The sequence below is a fragment of the Peromyscus leucopus genome, chromosome 3 (genome assembly GCF_004664715.2).
Source record: "Peromyscus leucopus breed LL Stock chromosome 3, UCI_PerLeu_2.1, whole genome shotgun sequence".
Classification (NCBI taxonomy): domain Eukaryota; kingdom Metazoa; phylum Chordata; class Mammalia; order Rodentia; family Cricetidae; genus Peromyscus; species Peromyscus leucopus.
The window spans coordinates 101669592-101690042 of NC_051065.1; the positions used below are offsets into that span (position 1 = coordinate 101669592).

A 20451-nucleotide genomic window follows, 5' to 3' on the forward strand; every position below is an offset into this window, starting at 1 on the left:
CCTCTGCCTCCCAAGTGCTGGGATTAAAGGCATATACCACTGTGCCCAGCCAATGTCTCACAAAGTTTTAATGATCGGTCCCAGTCATGACATAGGCTTTAATACAGTCAGGATACTGAAAACCAGTATTTCACAAGCTAAGGCTGTCATAGTTACATCCATGCCGTTCCTCTCACCTCTTCTGTAACACCTGTCAACCACCTGTCTAGTCCTCATTTCTATATTTTGTAATGTCAAAAATATCATAAAAATGAAGTCATTTTTGTATGACCTTTTTCATTCAGAATAACTGAAATATTTGAGTTAAGAAGAATTGTTTAGAAACTCATAGGGTATTACTTTATCAATAGCTTTCCTTTTGTGTTGCTGTGGATGCCCCATAGTATGTTTAAATATTCACCTGTGAAGAACATTTTAGTGGTTTCTCAATCTTGGGCTTTATAAACAAAAGTTGCCTAATATTCATGTTGCTTTCTTTGGGAATATGCATTTGTTTATGTGATGTCAGTGTCCAGGAGCTTAATTTGGCTTATGTGGTAGTCCTATCATTTAAGGGTAAGTGATCCACTTACCCCATATCTTCAGTAGCGTTTGGTATTGACATTGTTTTAGCTGTTCTGCTAGGTTTGTAGTGAAACTTACACACACACACACACACACACACACACACACACACACACACACACACTTTTGTGTATGTGCATGTGAATGTCCTTGCATGTTTATGTGTACGTGCAGGTGCCCATGGAGGCTAGAGGGTATTGTATCCCCTGGAGCTGGTAACTGAGCCTTGGTCCTCTATAAGAGCAGTAAGTGCTCTTAACCATTGAGCCATCCCTCCAGCCCCTAGAGCAACACTTTATTGTGGGATTTTTGTTGTTGTTGTTTGCTTATTTTTTGTATTTATTTATTTATTGAGGCAGGGTTTCACTAAGAAGTAAGTAGCTCTGGCTGTCCTGGAACTCACTGTGTAAACCAGGCCAGCCTCAAACTTACAGAGATCTGTAACAAGAATCTTAAAAGGTCTTATAATAAAAAACCCAGAGACAGTTATTTGGGTGAAAGCTGAAAGATCAGAGAAGCACAACAGCCAGCCACTAACTTACCTTTACAAAATTCTTAGCTTCAAGAAAACAAGTTCCTATTTCCTCACACCGTATATACCTTTCTGTGTCCTGCCATATTACTTCCTGGGATTAAAGGTGTGTGTCACCACTGCCTGGTTCTGTTTCTCTCATGTAGCCTGGTGTGGCCTTGAACTCAGAGAGGTCCATACAGATTAAAGATATGTGCCACCACTGCCTGACCTCTATGTCTAATTTAGTGTTTGGCTCTGTCCTCTGATTCCCAGGCAAGCATTATTGGGGCACACAATATATCACCACAGAGATCTGTCTACCTTTGCCTCCTAAGTATTTATTGTGGTTTTGATTTACATTTTCCTAATTTTTTTGATGTTGAACATTCTTTTCATTTCTGTTTCTTGTCTTTATGTCCTATTTATTGACATATCTATGTGTCCTCTTTTTTGTTGTTTGTTTGCATGTGTGTTGTGCTGGGGATCTAACTTATACCATCATACATGGTAGGGAAGCACCTGACCTGACACTCACAGTCCCACTGCTGAGTTTTGAGTTTGGTTTTTGCTTTTTGTTTTGTTTTATTTTGTTTTGGTGTATGTATGTGTGTGTGTGTGTGTTTACTATTTTAGGATTTATTTATTTACTAACACCACTACCACCACCACCACCACCACCACCATTATTATTGGTTTCTTGAGACAGGGTTTTTCTGCATAGCCCTGGCTGGCCTGAAACTTGCTCTGTAGACTAGACTGGCCTCAAACTCAGAGTGAATTGCCTGTTTCTGCTTCCCAAGTGCTGGAATTAAAGGTGTGCACCACTACACACCGCTATTTTTAGTATTTTTAATTATGTATAAATGTGTGTGTCTGCATGTAGGCATGTGTATGTGAATTCGGGTGCCCTTGGAGGCCAGAGGCATTGAATCCCTGGAGCTGAAGTTACACAATGTTGGGACCTGCCTGATGTGGGTGCTGGGAACTGAACATGCGTCCTCTGAAGGAGCAGCCAGTGTTCTTAACCACTGAGCCCTCTCTCCAGCTCCAAGTAGAACAATTTTAAGAGTTTCCTAAGTGCTGTTCATTATCATGAGCCATTTTATCCTGCAAAGTTTTGTTTTTTCTGCTGTTCCTTTGACCTGTCTTATAGACAGATGAGATGATCTTCATGGTCATTTTTAGCTTGGATATAAAACTGATCAGTATATGACTTTGGATTACTTTATGTGGAAAACTATTTATATCTTCTAGGGCTTACGGAGTCCACGGGGAATAGGATGTGTGCCCGAGGCTGTATGCAGTCACATTGTTATTGAGAGCCATGAGAAAGGATGTTTCAGGACTCTAACTGCTGAACAACCACGACCAGACAGCCGCCATTCTGTTTTCCGATCTGTTGAACCTTCAGATGTAACTAGAGGACAACGGAACCCATCATCATGGAGAGGCAGGCACATCAACCTTTCCAGATCGATAGATCAGAGCAATACCCGTTTTAAAGTTTGGAATTCCTTTCAGTTACAGAGTCATCCCCCATTTCAAAAACTTGCACCAGATGACATCAAAATTAGCAAGGGTGTTGGAATGCCATTCCATGCATACATGGACCCCCAGCCATTGGGATTAGTAGAACCTACTTGTGTGCCAGCTAAAGAAATGGAGTTCCCTTCCTCATCACAAATGCTTCCCCCTGAATCCAAGAAGCAGTTCACTACCTCCATCACTTTTTCTTCTCACGGACACTCTAAGTGCATTTCTGATAGCTCTGTTTTTAAGGTTGGTGTTACTGAAGGTAGCCAGTGTACTGAACCATCTTTAGGAGTGTTTAAGTCACATATCCCTGAAGAGCAGATTTCTCCTAGAGATCTCAAACAGAAAACCTCTTCCCCTTCATCACTTAAAAGGCATAGTCATTCACCAGTGACTATTTTAGCTGAAGGTAATAGGCAAAGGCAAAAATTACCTGTTGATTTTGATCATTCTCATCAAAAAGGAAAACTCTTAGAAAGATCAGATTTTAAAGCTGGTCATTCTGAACCCAGTGTCAGTGCAAGTTTCAAGGGAGTTCAGTTTTCTGGTAAGGATACCATTATTAGCCCAGACAAACTAAGTCCTACACTAGAAGTAAAAGAGAAGAATGTAACTATAACTCCTGATCTTCCTTCTTGCATTCTTCTTGAACAACGAGAGCTCTTTGAACAAAGCCACACCCCACATACAGATCACGAGATGAGAAAATACTCTTCTCCCTTCTGTCCAGACATTGCTTCTTGCATTTTTCTTGAACAGCGAGAACTCTTTGAGCAAAGCAACGCCCCACATGTAGATCATGAAAACAGAGAAGACCATTCTTTCTTTCCTAAGCGCCAGGATTGTTTAGATGCAGATCTTCCTTCTCCCGATTTTCTTGATCAGCAGCAATGCAAATCCCCAGATGTAGACGACCACATGAGAAAACAGCAGTTCCCTCTTTGTCGAGGTCAGGATTGGGTAGTAGAAAAGATTCAGCATATACCTCAATCTCACTTTTCTAATATGATAAATGTTGAAGCCAAGGTCAGTAATTTGAGCTCCCAGTCAGCCCCTGACCACTGTACAGCTGCATCTACTTCACCTTCGAATAGAAAAGCACTTTCATGTGTTCGTATAACTCTTTGTCCCAAGACTTCTTCCACGTTGGATTGTGGAACCTTAGATGAAAGGTTTCATTCATTGGATCCTGCTTCTAAAACAAGGATTAATAGTGAGTTTAACTTTGATCTTCGAACTATATCTTCAAGGTCATTGGAACCAACCTCCAAATTACTGACCTGTAAACCTATAGCACAGGATCAAGAATCTTTAGGTTTTCTAGGACCTAAACCTCCACCGGACTTGCAAGTCTCACAGTCTTCTCTTCCAGATAGTAAGACTATTTCTCAGGACTTGAAAACCAAACCTCCTCAGAATAGCCAGATAGTAACCTCAAGGCAAACACAAGTGAACATTTCAGATTTGGAAGGATATTCCAAACCAGAGGGGACTCCAGTATCTGCAGATGGGTGAGTCACTGTGATAACAGGCAAACTGGTGGAATGTATAACAAAGGATTTAAAATAGTTAAGGAAATGGGAAGACTGGGGTGGGGGTGAGGGCAGAGGGCAGTGTGATTTCTTTATAGGAGATTGAATCTAACTGGTCTGATAGAAGTCTTTTAAGAGGTATATAAATCAGTGAACATGTGAAGTAACATGAAGAGCTTTTTGTAAGATTTGACATCAGATATAAGAAATCTAAAACTTTAAAGAGAACCTTTGGTCATCCATTGGTACAATTTACTACTTCATTTTATGTTGGAGATGCACTGATGATTTCCTGGGAGGTTGAAATGTAAGTGGGGAGAGATTTGTTTTGGTCATGGTTTTAGAGGGGGGTCAGCTGACATTTGCTTGCTTCAACATCATATTATATGGCTACAAGAGGATAAGGTGGAGGAACCTCCAAGAAAATGCCCCCAGTGATGTAATTTTTCCAGCTATTCCCCACTTAAACAGTTCTACCATTTCCCAGTAGTCTGTTCATATTTTGAATCCATCAGTAATTTAAAACAATTCTTAGATCAGAGTTGTCATGATCTAACTAGCTCTGCAAATACCCTCAGATATATCCCATCATTTCTCAGTCCATTTAAGTTCACAGTCATGATTAACTTGCATATGCTCTTTGTATTTCTCTCCTCTCTTTCTAGCTCATGATTTCTCTATTACACTATTTACAAGAGATTTAAAAAATTCCCCATCACATTAGCCAGCCCAGCAGTAAAAAATATCATTATAATGTTTCTGGATGTGAAGCCTCTCTTACCTTGTGTTACAGGAATGGAAACTGAATTTATGGACAGGTTAATAGGCTTGTTTTACTCAGCTTAATATTAGTAATTCATCACTGATTTAGTTTTCCCTTCACAAATCTTTTATGGCTAAAGAGAATTACCTGTGTGTTAATGGTTAAGAAGGTAGGATACTACAGTGGAAAGCCCAAGGCTTGGGAAGGAGGAAGGGGAAGTGTTTATTTAAAATCTCCTGGCGTAAGTGACATTGATATACAATCTCATCTAGTCTTCATGACAACTTGATTCTGTGATTGACTGGGAAAACAACACGCTAACATTGCCCCTTGTGCCAAATGATGCTGGCTCAGTAGCAGCTTATTTAAGCAAAGCAAGAACCTGCTTTCTTACATAGATGTGTCTTGCACATTCTTTAACACTACTTAAATTTCTTGTGGATGAACTTTAATTTCTTTGGCACTCTTATTAGGAGATGTACAAGAAAAAGGTTGAGAAGTTCAAAAGTCTTTTACAAAGCTGAAGTGATTAAGAACTGGATTTGAGTAAAAAAAATCCAAGATGCCAACCTCTGTCTTGAATATTATAAATCATGGGAAGTGATGGATATTTTTTATAATGCTTAGAAATTCAAAGTATAGCAAATTTGTATATAGTATTCATTATACCCTTCAAGGTTTGAAATAAAACTTACTGCAGGTGAATCCCTTTAAAATTGAGATAAAACTATGAATGAGAAGAAAATAAATTATTGCAAATATGAACTAGTAAAGATGCTGTTTATTGAGAATGTACTAAACGCTGAGCTTCATGGTGAATGTTTACATTGCGTATACTTACAATCTTAGAGGTAGATACCATTAATCATTAACTCAATTTCTGTTTTTTAAATCTTGAAAATTAGAGAAACTGTTTCTGTGGTCTGGGGGGTGGGTAGTGTTTCTGGAAAAGTGCTTGCCTTGAACGTCCAAGGACCTGATTTAATCTCTAGTTCCCATGCTGAAAGCCAGACATCCGGGTGGTCCTGTGTAGTCCCAGCATTGTGGTTGTGGAGACAGATAGATCTTGGGACTTGTTGGCTTAAGTCAGTGAGAGGGTTAGGAGCTATGACATCCAGTCACAGCTGAGCAAATCTGGAGCTTGCATTTGGGGTTATAAATAGCATAAATACTATGCTGTATACAAAAGAAAGGAGGTTCTTAAGAGAAATGACTAATTCCAGGCTGGAGTGGGAATCGGGCAAAGCTCTGAAATCACTCTCAGAAACTGAGTAACTTAAGCACTGAATTACAACTTGAAGTATGAAAGAGATATTCCTGAGTCTATACTGATATAAATAATTAAAAAGAGGAAAAAAGCGAATGGAATAGGCCAATAATACTTCCTTACAGATGAATAACATCAGGGAAAGAGGTTTATGCGTGCTGAGCTGGGAGTACACAGTTCATCATGGTGGAGAAGGCACAGTGACTGAAATGGCTGCAATTATGACTGCAGAAGTTTGTGAGGGGGCTTGTTGCATCTCAGCAAACCAGGGAGAAGAGAGGCTTGGGCTGGAAGTGGGGCCGGCTACAACTGCCAGTGCCTGCTCCCACATCTACCAGTGAGGAACCACCTTCTAAAGGTTCTACAACCTCCTAAAACAGTGGCCATTGGCTAGGGCTAGGGACCAAATTAGAGGCATTTTACCTCCAAATGCTAGCGTTCTCCCATAATTAAAAATTATATTCCCCTTATCTTTAAATTTTTCATATTTGCTTGGTTATCCTGGCACTAGCAAGATGGTTTCATGCTCAAAATTTGGTTCTCTTCATACCAAGAGAATTTGAAAAGAAGTTTATCATTCACACAAAAGAATCTCGGGGAGATCTGGCCATAAGTAGGTCTGGGCTGACTTGACCAAAGCAAACGAAATGAGTTGTGCTAATAGTAGCTAGAGCAGAAGACATTCAAGAAGGGCCTAAGTTTCCTGCTGGTACCAAAGGAAATAGGCTTTTTTGCCAGCTTCTCTAGCTAAAGGACCAAAGTGGGAAAGGAGGGAAAGTCTTAAAAGGAGTTGGTGATCAAACATCAGAAATGGAGGGAAACTATTACTGTGGTTGCAGAGATCCCTGTCTACATCCTTAATTCATTATATCCTATGTTGATATGGTTGCCTAATATTTAAGACTTTTTTACAGCTGTGCTCATGAGAGAAGTATTCACTTGTAAACTTCCAGGCTTGAACTGACTTCCTGAAAGTATTGATAATCTGTGAAGATTTGGAATTAGTTTTGTACAGTTATTAGAATTCATCAATGAAATTGTCATAGATGGGAGTTTTTATTATTGGTTCAATTTGTTTAATGCATGTGACTATACAGATTTTTTTTCTCATGTCAGTTTTGAAAAAATACTTTTTGAAAATTTTGTCCTATTCTAAGTTGACATGGTGATATCCTGTTGTGACATTAGCTTTTTTTTTTTTTTTTAAATTTCTAATATTGGTAATCTCATCGATCTTGTTAAGATTTTAAGATATGAGTTTTGGTAAGCCATCTCTAGTGTGTGTTTTCACTTTGCTAATTTCTACTTTTATCTTTATCTTCTATTTTGCATCTGGAATTTGTTTTTCTACCCTCTTGAGAGTAAACAATTTAATGTATTCATTTTTTGTTAATTTTTAGCATTTTTCTAATATGTTTATAGAGAGTGTTTATGTAGTTTTCAGTTTCTTCTTTGTCCCATTGACTGGTGCTCTGTGTTTCTTAACTGCATTGTGGTCATGGTGGTTACTCTGAATGACCTCACTGTATTTAAGTTCAGAATTGCTTCATGATATTTTATTTTGACCAATGTGTGGTTGAAAAGATTGTGTGTTCTGCTGTTGCTGTGTGGGGTAGAGAACAATCTGGTTTAGCTTGTCAGGTGAGCTGTTGGATCTTTCCCTTTGCTGTATTTGTCTGCTTGTTAATCAGCACATGAGAGGAGCATATTACATGATAACATGTAGTCACACTTCCAGGCATGGTTTTATTTCTCGCCTTCCTTTGATTTTACTTGTAATTTTTTTTTTTTTTTTGAGTAAGTTCTCCTTCTACTTAGTTATTTGGGAAGTTGTTGACCTGCCCCACCATTAATATGACACATTCTCATTTCCTTAAAGATCTTCTACATAATGATAATGAAAACACCCAGGCTGGGAAATTAACACTGCTTCATTACAGGTGTTATTCTGACTCCTCTACTTCTCCTAGTGTCTTTCATAGCAAAAGAAACAATCCAGAATTACATGTTGTATTAGTTATTATGTGTGTTTAATATCCTTTCCTTTGAAGTTGTTTCTTCAGTGGTTTCTTTTTCTTTTCTTTTCTTTTCTTTTTTTTTTTTGAGACAGGGTCTCTCTACATAGCCCAGACTGTCCTGAAACTGACTATGTAGACCAGGCTGGCCTGGAACACAGAGAGATCTGCCTGCCTCTGTCTCCTGAATGTTGGGATTAAAGGCGCATGCTCTACCATGCCCAGCTTCAGTACTTTCTTGATGTTTGTAACCTTACACACTTAAGATTTTATAAAACAATTATTTTGTGAAATGTTTTTTAATTTGAGTTTTCTGATGATTGCATTTCTGTTACTTTATATTGACCTTCATTACATCCTATCATGTTGCAGTTTTGATTTCCCATAATTGAAAACCACCATTTTAATTGCTTAATAAGGTTGTGACAGCCTCTTGTTACCATTGTAAAGTTACTCTTTTCTCCTATATAATTGAATATTTTACATAAGATATTTTGAAATTAAATAAATTCTTGCTACTTAGCAAATTCAGCTTACTGATTATACCTATACCTAATTATGCTTTCTTATCTTACTGAGTAGTTTACAATTTACTGTTTTTCTTTTCTTTTTTTTTTTTAAGACAAGTTGTCACTGTGTAGCTCTGGTTGTCCTAGAGCTTAGCATGTAGACCAGCCTGGTCTTGAACTTACAGAGATCTCTCTGCCTCTGTTTCCAGAGTGCTGGAATTAGAGGTGTGTATCATTACACCCAGCCTTCTTTGTTCTTGCTATAGAATCTTCTCTGTATCCAGGCCAGCTTCACACTTGTAATCATCCTGCCTCACACATGGGTTCCCAGTGTGTGCCGTGAGCCCTGGCTGTCGCTGCTCCTTTGCCTTTTCCTTTTTATCTGAAGTAGGTACGGACTATCGGGAAAGCACAGAAATAGTCAAGAAAGCTGAATGTGGTGGCTTCAGCCTATAATCCCAGCATTCCGGAGGCCAGGGCAGACGGATTGTCATGAATTCCAAGCCAGCTTGGCCTATGTTACAGAGTAAAACTCTTTCAAAGAAGCCAAAATAAATAAATAAGTAGATTTTTTAAAAAAGAAAGTAAAAGTTCTGAACTGTCCTCAGTGCCATTACTCAGTTTTCCTGCTGGTAGTATCTTACATCATTGAAGTGTAGTATCAAAACCAGTAAATTGGCATTACCAAAATACAGCTATCAGATTACAAACCTTAACCAGTTTAAAATGTACTCGGTGTTTTGTTTTGTTTAAGGTGTATGTGTTTAGTTCTGTGAAATTTGTTCACCCATACAGATTACTGTAACCACCATCATAAGCATGGTATAAGAATGTAGTGTCCAGCCAGGCGGTGGTGGCGCACGCCTTTAATCCCAGCACTTGGGAGGCAGAGCCAGGAGGATCTCTGTGAGTTCGAGGCCAGCCTGGGCTACTAAGTGAGTTCCAGGAAAGGCGCAAAGCTACACAGAGAAACCCTGTCTCGAAAAACCAAAAAAAAAAAAAAAGAATGTAGTGTCCTTGCGCTACCACTCGATGCTCTTCCTCTCCCCCTTCACAGCCTTCTTCACCTCTTGTGATCAAGTGACCTGCTTCCTGTTACATCATTCTGTCCTTCTGCGAATGCTGTTCAAATGGAATCATACAGCACTGCAGCCTTTTGAGATGAGCTGTCCCCTCCCTCTCTCCCTTCTTCCTTTCCTGTTGTTGTTCTTAATGTCTGAGGTCGAACTCGCACATATAAGCACTCTGCCAGTGAGCAATACTCCCCAGCCTTCTTTTAACAAAAATTAATAACACTATGTTCCATTTAACCTAGTGCATCTCAAATATTATTTTAACATGCTATCAATAAAGTTATTTATTTACATGCAGTCTCAAAAACTCAATGACTTCAGGTGATTTTTTTAAAAATATTTTAATTTATTTTATGTGTGTATGAATGTTTTGTCTGCATGTATATCTGTTTGCCTCATGTATGCCTGTTGCTTGTGGAGGTCAGAAGAGGGTATTGGATTCCTTGGAACTGAAGTTACTGTGGTTCTGAGTCACCATGTGGGAGTCACCATGTGGGTGCTGGGAATTGAACCTTGGTTCTCTGCAAGAGTGGCCAGTGCTCTTAACCACTGAACCATCTCTCCAGCCCTGCCTTCAGATGATTTTAAGTGTTTCTAATCATGTGCAAACAGTGCTTCCCCTCCTTTCCTAGTGATAGGAATCAAACGTAGGGACCTGTGTTAGGCAAGTGCTGCACCACTGAGCTGCACTCCCAATCATTATTTGATCTTTAATAACAACTAAAATAATTCTGCAGTCTCTACTTTGAATGTTTTGTTCTCTAATCACCATGTCATTAGAGTTCATGATCTGCTTCTACTTAAAATAGACCCTGCCAAGTAAAACCAGTTCCTTTACATGGATGTTAAAAGTAAGCAAAGAGCAATGGAAAATGCCTTCTTCACCCATTTCAGTAAGCCTATCCAGGAAGTGCAAAATTAATCCCAGAACTCTTTTGACATCTGCATTCCCTCCGAAAGAAGCGGACTACGGCTCCCAGCGGCCCCACTCGGGGACTCCGTTACGCATGCGCACGGGCCGGGCTAGCGGGCTTCTATATATAAGAGGTGCTGAGGGCTAGGAGACAGCAGTTGGAAGTTGGCAGGTGGAAAGTCAGGTTGGGAGGGGAAGCTGGAGGTAAGGGGAAATGCAGTATTGTGAAATTGATAAAACTAAGGAAAATTCATTCTCTCCTGCTTAGAAGCATAGTGTCTCCAAGAATCTGTCCTCTGAGCTTGCATCCATGAGTGTGTCAGGAAAACACAGAATCACAGACCCCCCTCTGTAGCTGGGGATGCAAGATTCTAGCACCTAAACTGATGCTGGAATTGCAGACCTTGCCATTGGAGGCAATGTGGTGATTTGTGGTAGGATGTCTAATTAGCAGTGATCTCTAAATTAAGAGCCCATCCAATCAGTTCATGCAGCCAGTGGCTGATTCTTCAATCAGCTGCTGTTGAAAAGCAGCAGTTGATTTACTCAATGGCTAACTGATTAACCATGGATGCAGTCAGTAGCTAGCGTGATAAGTGGAGCTACTCAGTGGTTGAGCAAACCAATGACTGTTCTAATCAGTGGTTGGTCCTGTCAGTGGCTGATCCTGATGGATCTGATCAGATGTTGACCCACTTGGCAGTTGATATAATTCGTGGATGATCTAGTTTACTTTTTATACCCAGGGTCACAGATATATGGGTATCTTAGGTTTCTACTGCAGTGATTAAACACCATGGTTAAAAGCTACTTAAGGAGGAAAGGGTTTATTTCAGCTTACAGTTCCATATTACAGTTCATCTTTGAGACAAGTCAGGACAGGAACTCAAGCAGGGCAGGAACCTGATGCAGGGACCATGGAGGAGTGCTGTAATTTGCTTGTTCCCCTTGGCTTGCTCAGTCTACTTTCTTTTCTTTTTCTTTTTTTTTCCCCCCGAGACAGGGTTTCTCTGTGTAGCTTTGCGCCTTTCCTGGAACTCACTTGGTAGCCCAGGCTGGCCTTGAACTCACAGAGATCCTCCTGGCTCTGCCTCCCGAGTTCTGGGATTAAAGGCGTGCGCCACCACCGCCTGGCCAGCAGTCTACTTTCTTATGGCACTCAAGGGTGGTATTATCCACAATTTTCTGAAACCCCTCTCCCCCAACGATCACTAATTAAGAAAATGTACAGCAGACTTGTCTATAGGCTAATCTTACGGAGGCATTTTCTCTAAAATGTCCTTGTATAACTTCCTATTTTTCTACAAGGGAAGGCCTATATCTGTCTGGTTAAAGTATCCAGAAAAAGAGAGAAGAGATCCTTAAGTTCTCCTTGTTGGAACAAGTTTCATAATTGTAAAATCCGCTTTCCAGCTCTTCTAGGCAACACAGCCCAGCTTGTATTGTCCGTTTGAATGGCAGCACAGGTAGCTTCACTTGAATCTATATAAATGGTTCTAGCGGTTTAGTTATGTGAGCTAATTGTGCACGTCTGTTATATAATGAATTGAGCTTAATTGCTTGGCCAAAGTCAGACCTTTGTCTATCATCTGTACCCCGGAGGCAGGAGATAGTTGAAAGCCTGCCTCCTTCCTCCTCCTCTCTTCCTTTGAGTTTTCTGTGGAGTAGGAGAGAGCAAGTTTGTAGAGAGACAGGTGGGCTCAGATTGTAGCCTCACCTCTAGTATGTTTTGTGCATTTCCTTTTTGGATTAATCAGCCTCTGTGTAACTTCCTATCATTCTTCTGCCAGTCTCTCCTTCACTCAGTACTTGAATGTTGATTCTACATAGTGGTTACCATTCAGTGGGCAAGCTGTTTTCATTCCATTTGGGCTTTCATTGATTATATCAGACTACCTTTAACCAGGATACCACCTCACTGAAATGGTTTTGTCTCCTCAGAGTGACTAGGTTCTGAATTCATATTTTCGACTGTTCTGCATGTAAATATCTCCCTCATCTTGCCCAGGGTTGTGACGTCTCATGTTAGGCTCCCCTCTATTTAGCCATCCTCATCCTGTTCAGAATCTGGCTCCAGATGCCAGGCTTCGTCATATCGACATCTTTACCCGGATTCTCGAATCCTAAGCCAAGCTGCCTCCTTACAGCCAATGTAGAAGGTCTGTCTCCCAACCTGTTTAGACCATGGCACCATAATCCATAAGATCCTGTTTGGCATTTTACTTCCCAAGCCATCCTGTATGTAAAGTACTTTCCTTATTCTGCTTTAGCTCTACCACTTTGTGTCACACACACACACACACACACACACACACACACACACACACACGACCCCTGGTGAAGACATTTAACCTATTTCTAAACTTTGTCTTAGCCAAAAGGCTCAGAAACGATAACCCATTTCTTTCCCATTTCTCTCTCTCTCTCTCTCTCTCTCTCTCTCTCTCTCTCTCTCTCTCCTTTTTTCATCTATCTAGTATACAGAGTTCTGTCTGCATATATGGCTGCAGGCCAGAAGAGGGCACCAGATGGTTGTGAGCCACCATGTGGTTGCTGGGAATTGAACTCAGGACCTCTGGAAGAGCAGCCAGTGCTCTTAAACCACTGAGCCATCTCTCCAGCCCCCATCAACCCATTTCTTTTAGGCACTGACATCACATTATCAGGCTGGCCCAGCCTCTGTGGAAGCTCCTTTTCTCAATCAGGTTCTGTTAATGCATGAGGGGCACATCTCCATAGAGGTTCTCCTCTGGCCCTGCTTGGTTTCTCCTAGCCTGTGATAGACTTCTTCTTGGCATCTTCCTCACCTTAGGCTCTCGCTTATTTTTTTTTTCTTAAGATTTTTTTTTTTATTATGTATACAGTGACCTCTCATTTTCCTGCAGCCAGAGGGCACCAGATCTCATTAAGGTTGTGAGCGCAATGGGCTGGAATGAACTCAGGATCGGAAGAGCAGCAGTGCTCTCCTCTGAGCATCTCTCCGCCCTCGCACTTTATTGTGGGCATCTGTCACCCCACATCTTGCTGGTGGTCACATTGTTCTGATCACTCAGTGGCCTCTTATTCTGATTACCCAATGACCTTAATATTCAGGAAAGAAAAAGCAAAGGCCAAGGGAAGAAAAGAGAAGAGGAAGCTTGTATTTGGTTGTATATGCCTAGTATATCTTTTTCTATTCTTTCACTTTATTACTACCAATGGCCATATAATAAAGTGTATCACTGTACACCAAGCATGGTGTCACACACCTATAGTCCCAGCATAAGGAAGCAGAGGCAGGAGGATCAGGAGTTCAAGACCAGGCTCAATGACATAAATAAATTGGAAGCAGAACAAAAAAAAAAAAAGTGTCACTTGTGAGTGGCATGTAGTTGAATGTCACTCATTTAAATCTCTGCTAATCCTTATCTTTTAATTGGTGTTTGGTTCGTTTTGACTTTATATAGTTGAGGTAGTTACTATTTATTTTTCTCATATTTTTAAATTATTTTTCTTCTACAATTTTCTACATTACTACTGGCTTTCTGTTATATTCCTTTCCTATTATTCTTATATTGGTTACCCTAAAGACTATTTCCTGGGGTTGGGGAGTTGGCTCAGTAGTTAGAGCAGTGATTGCTCTTCCAAAGAACCCAGATTCAATTCCCAGCACCTGTGTGGCAGCTCAACCCCATCTCTAACTCCAGTCCCAGGGACTCCATGTTCTCTTCTGGCTTTCATAGGCAGAGCATTCAACATGTAGGCAAAACACACAAACACACAAAATGAAATATTTCCTTGGCTTTATAATTTACCTTAGGTTAGTACTCTTCACTTTATACACTTAACCACTTCTGTTTGTGTTTGTTGTCATGTACATCTGTTCTGCCTATTTCAGACCTCATCAGACATTTACTGTTTTCAGTGAATAGCATTTTTATGTGTTTGTGTATTATATAGAATAAAACAATATATAACTGTATATGTATTCAGTGTACATCTTTATGTGTGTGTGTATATATATATATATATATATATATATATATAATGACACACATTCTTTAAATACTTTTTTCCTACCATTCTGAATTGTGTTAGATCATTTTACTTTAACTTAAAAGATTTTCTGGAGGCTGGGTGGTGGTGGCTCACATCTTTAATCTCAGTACTCTGGAGGCAGAGGCAGGCAGATCTCTGTGAGTTTGAGGCCAGCCTGGTCTATGGAGAGAGTTCCAGGACAGCCAAGGTGGTTATACAGAGAAACCCCCGACTCAAAAAACCAAAAGAAAAAAATTTTTCTGTTGTGTTTTCTAAGGTTGTGTTTCATTTTCTTAGTTTTCATATGTGAATATTTCTTGGTACATATTTTCCTTTTTTGTATATGACTGAGTGTTGCTTTGTAGCTCAGGCTGACCTCTAACTGGCAATCCTCTGGGCTTTGCTTCTTGAGTACTGGGATTAAAAGAGTTTATTGTGACATGCTCCTAAATTTGTCTAGGTTTTATTTTTAGGTGTAACATGACTCTTTTTTTTTTTTTTTTTTTTTTTCGAGACAGGGTTTCTCTGTGTAGCTTTGCGCCTTTCTGGAGCTCACTTGTAGCCAGGCTGCCTCGAACTCACAGAGATCGCCTGGTCTGCTCCGAGTGTGGATTACAGGCGTGCGCAACCAACGCCCGGCAACACGACTCTTAAAAGGTCTTAAAATAAAAAACCCAGAGCCAGATATTAGGGTGCAAGCTGAAAGATCAGAGAAGCAGAACAGCCAGCCAGCCACTAGCTTACCTCAGTCTAAAGAGCGAGTTCCTGTTTCCTCAAACCTTATATACCTTTCTTGCCCCGCCATATTACTTCCTGGGATTAAAGATGTGTGTCACCATTGCCTGGTTCTGTTTCTGTTATGTAGCCTGGTGTGTCCTTGAACTCACAGAGATCTATATGGATCTCTGCCTTCCAATGATAGGATTAAAGGTGTGTGCCACCACTGCCTGACCTCTATGTCTAATTTAGTGGCTGGCTCTGCCCTCTGATCTCCAGGCATGCTTATTGAGGTATACAATATATCACTACAGTTAGGTTTAAAACATTTATTTCAGTTGATTATAGAATTAAATTTGTACCCTTGCATCTTTTTTTTTTTTTAAGATTTATTTATTTATTATGTATACAGAAGAGGGTGCCAGATCTCATTACAGATGGATGTGAGCCACCATGTGGGTGCTGGGAATAGAACTCAGGACCTCTGGAAGAACAGTCGGTGCTCTTAACCTCTGAGCCATCTCTCCAGCCCATACCTTTGCATCTTAAAAGGTCCATTATCTTTGCTGAAAAGTCAAATGTCTTTTTATGTTTTTTTGTTTTTGTTTTTGTTTTGTTTTGTTTTTTAAAGATAATGTCTCTCCACATAGCCCTGGCTGTCCTAAAACTCATGATGTCCATCAGGCTGGCCTGGAAGCTCAGAGTCCCCTGCCTCTGTTATTAAGTGCTGTGTGTCACCACTCTTGACTTAGGGTGGTTTTTTGTTTGTTTAGATTTACTTTTATTATTATTTAAATTACATATAGGTGTGTATGTGTCTGTAGGCATATGCATATAACTGCAGGTGCCCACAGAGGTCGGAGGAACTGGACTTACAGGGGATTGTGAGCCATCCGATTTGAGTGCTGGGAATTGAACTCAGGTCCTTTGGGAGAACAATTATGTGCTCTTAACTGCTGAGCCACCTGTCTAATTTTTGCCACTCTGACAATATATCTTTAACTTTAGTTTGTGTGTGTAACATTTTTGTTACTCAGTGAATTAATTAGATTGATGCCTGTTTTGGAAAATTCTTAACCATTTACTCTGTTGTTGTTGCTGATTTTTGAAGCATGGTCTCATGGCCTAGAACTTACTGTGCAATGGAGGATAACTGAATTTCTGATTTTCCTACTTCTACTTTCTGAGTGCCGGGATTATAGGTGTGTGTCATCATATCCAGACTCCATTAACTCTTATGTATTGTTTCTACAGTATTTTTTTCCTCTGGAAATATATTTGTATGAATTTTAGTTTATAGAACTTTATCTTTTGATCTTCTGTCGTGTGTTCATCCCATTCTTTTCCTTTCTGCTTGTTTTTTTTTTTTTTAATGGATTTTTCCTGAGTTTTGTGTAGTAGTCTTTCATTGTCTATGGCATCTGATATAGGATGGCTGAAACTGTAGGTATTCTTGACCCCTGTATAAACTGTGAACCCTATAAATATGTGCCAGTTGCATAGTTTAATTTATAGAGCACAGTAAGATTAGTAACTACTGATCAAGTTGCAATTTTGACAGTGTTAAATATTAATTGAATGTGGTTTCTGTATATCTTACTTTCTGTATTATTTTTAGACTTCAGTTGATTGTAGAGAGCCAGATGTAGAAAAAGAAGGTTCAAATGCTTAATCATTTATAAACCCGTCTATGCTGACATAGAAGGGACTCAACATCTGAATCCCTTTTGAATCTGGTTGGGTGTTTTGTTTATTTTGTTTGATTTGTCTCAAGTTTTGAGTAACTTCTGCTTCATAAATTTTCAGTTCTTATTGTGAAAGTCTCAGCTTCATCTTTAGAGTCTTTGAATTGAGCCCTTAGGATAGGGAAGGTTTCAGGAAGGGCAGAGCTTGCTTTGTTGCATTTTCACCTTCTTAGGGAAACTTCTCACAAGGGCTCTAAGATTGGGAGTGCTCTTTTGACTTTTGATTAAAAGAGTCTGATGGGCTTTTAATTCCTTAACCTTAAATATTCGTACTGTAAACAGCTCCAGAATCCTTTTTTACTTAGCAGGGAGACCTTCAATGTGCTTTTCAGTAGTTTTTTTTTGTCCAATGACGGGAATTACTCATAGTTAGGTGACTGTCTGTGAGATTGTAATCTGATGTCTTGGCCAGATCTCCTGAACCTCACTAACACTCAGGATTGTCTTCTTGAGAACTCATGCTGCTCTATCACCCCAGCCCATTTGCATGTCACATTGTGTGCAGTTACTCCTGTGGTCTGAATGCTTCCATCATTCAAACAAAAAAGCATGTCAAACCTTATTCCCTAACAAGATAATTGGAGGTTGGAACACTGGGAGGTGATAGATATCAGGTCATGGATTGGTTGCTCTTGAATAAAATTAGTGTCTTACACAGGGAACTGGGGAGCTGCCTAGATCCTTATGCCATATAGTGGCATAGTAAGCCAAGAGCAGGCCTCTTCCTCTGCACAAAAATCAATTAAAAAATTTTAAGACCTGAATATAGGCTTAAACTTTTGAAACTACTGTAGGAAATATAGAGGAAGTACTTCAAGACCTAGGCATGCATAGGCTTTGACTTTCTGAATAGGACTCCAGTAGCATAGGTTAGAGCAAGAATTGACAGACTGTGTTCATAAAGCTTCTGCAGAGCAAAGGAAATACTAACCAAAGTGAAAAGCCAGCATACAGAATGGGAGAAAAATCTTTGCCAGCTATTTATCTGACAGGGACTACTATCTGGAAAATATTAGAAACTCAAATAAATAAACATCAAAACTCTAATTAACCAATCAAAAAATAGGCAAATGAGCAGTTCTCAAGAGTCAATACAAATGGTCTATAAATACATAAAAAAAATATTCACTATCTTTAGCCATCAGGAAATATAAATCAAAACTATACTGAGATTTCATCTCACTCTAGTCAGAGTAGCTAATACCAGGAAATAACAACATGCTGGCAAGGATGCATGGGGAAAGAAACTCTTATACAGCATTTGGTTGGAATATACATTTTAAGACAACTGCTATGGAAGGTAGTGTGACAGTTCCTCAAAAACTAAAATTGTAATACCATATGATCCAACTCTACCAGTTCTGGGAATATACCCAAGGAATCTAAGTCAGTTTACCACAAAGACACTTGCATATTGTGCTGACTGTTGTACTATCTACAGTAGTCAGGTCATGGGATCAGACTAGATGTCTATCAAGAGATAATGAATAAAGAAAATATGCGGAGTTCTATTCAGCCATAAAGAAAAATGAAGTTATGTCATTTGCAGGAAGATGAATAGCAGTAGAGATCATTAAGCTAAGCTTGAAACAAGCCAGAGTCACAAATACCACATATATAACTTTCTCTCATACACAGACTCTAGATTTTAAAGCAGTATATAGATTAGAAAAACTAGATCCCACCGGGCAGTGGTGGCGCATGCCTTTAATCCCAGCACTCGGGAGGCAGAGGCAGGTGGATCTCTGAGAGTTTGAGGCCAGCCTGTTCTCCAAAGCGAGTTCCAGGAAAGGCACAAAGCTACACAGAGAAACCCTGTCTCGAAAAAAAAAAAAAGTGTTAATTCATTTTACTTTATTATTATTTTGCATGTGTATAGAATATTAACTGGATCATTAGCAACTTTACTAGAAATGACTACACCCTGAAGAAAAAATAACTTTTCCTCATTCAGCAGCCATTAATTGCCATAAACTCCTACACCAAAGAGTGTGTTACAGCTCTGAGGGGAAAGGTATCCTGATAGTCGGAAGCCAAAGAATACCTACAGCTTGGAAGGGAAGATATCCTGATAGTAAGAAGCCAAGGAATACCTTTAAGTGTTACAACTCTGAAGGAAAAGGAATTCTGGCAGTTGGAAGCCAAGGATTACCTACAACTCTGAAGGGAAAACTATCCCAACAGAAGTGTTGCAGCTCTTTTCCTGTTAGCGATGAAGCTTTCCCCAGTGAAGTATTACAGTCCTTGCTCCTGGAAAGGGTTCCCTAATGCAAGTGTAACACTTCTGCTCCAGCAGGGGAGGATTTCCCCAGAGAGGTTGTCCCAGCTCTGCTCTGGAGAAATGTTACAGCTCTGCCCAGCTTCCCGGGACTGTAACACTTTGCTCCAGCAAAGGAAATTTCCCCAACACTTTGGTTGGCTCTGCTCCTGCTCCCCTCTGGCAAGAACCATTACAGCTCTGCTCTGGCAAAAATTGTTATAGCTCTGCTCTGCTAAGGGAGTGGTCCCCCATCCCCCACCCCCGAAATGTAGCAGTTCTGTTCTGCTCTGGCAATAGCTGTTACAGCGTTGCTTTGCTTCAGTGGGGAAAAAAAATTGTCAAACAAACCTCACTCGAGAGATTTATTGGGAGGGAGGAATCCAGGAGAGTGGCTGCCTCTGCCAGGGTAGAAAAAGAGCAACCCCAAACTGGACAGATAACAGGGCTTACATAGGGTTTCTTAGGGGTGGAGCTTTCCAGGGTGAAGATTTTCAGGGTGGGAATTGGTAGGATCTCAGTTCCTGAGCTTGGGACAAACTCAGAGATTGGTTGGATTTCATGCTCTGGGATTGGTTGGTTTTCCAGCTCAGGGATTGGTTGGATTTCAATTTCTGAATTGGTTAGGGGCAGGGTGTGTTTCTTTGGCTCTAGTCTTAGGGCTAGGGTGTTTTTTCACCTATCCTATTTTACCCTACAATGAGCCCTTTCTCTGTTGATGCTGGAATATTGACAGGAAAGAACCTGCATAAGTCTTGTGTAGGTACCACAGCTGCTGTGTTCATGAGTACAACGGCCATGTTACATCCAAAAGACAGTGTTTCAGAGCAACCCCTCCCTCCCTGTTTCCAGCTCTTACATTCTTTCCACCACCTCTTCTGTATTGAAGGAAAGGATTTAGAGATGTAATTTTAGTAAGAACAGAAGTAGAGATTTAAAACTTGGAAAATATTTAGCGTTTCTGTATTATAAAAATGTGACAGTGTGTTTGGCAGAGAATACCAGTAGTATGGTCAAGTGGCCATTTGATAA

The 20451-nt window shown here is 40.0% G+C and overlaps 1 protein-coding gene across 5 annotated transcripts in view; it reads left to right on the forward strand.

Annotated features, from left to right (window-relative positions):
• Alms1 (ALMS1 centrosome and basal body associated protein) overlaps nucleotides 1-20451 on the forward strand; it is a 119931-nt gene that overhangs the window by 49021 nt on the left and 50459 nt on the right. For all 5 annotated transcript variants that reach the window (XM_037203861.1, XM_037203860.1, XM_028860201.2 and 2 more), the window contains one exon: nucleotides 2333-4122. In XM_037203861.1, coding sequence (XP_037059756.1) covers nucleotides 2333-4122 — 1790 coding nt within the window. The remainder of the gene's footprint in view (nucleotides 1-2332; nucleotides 4123-20451) is intronic.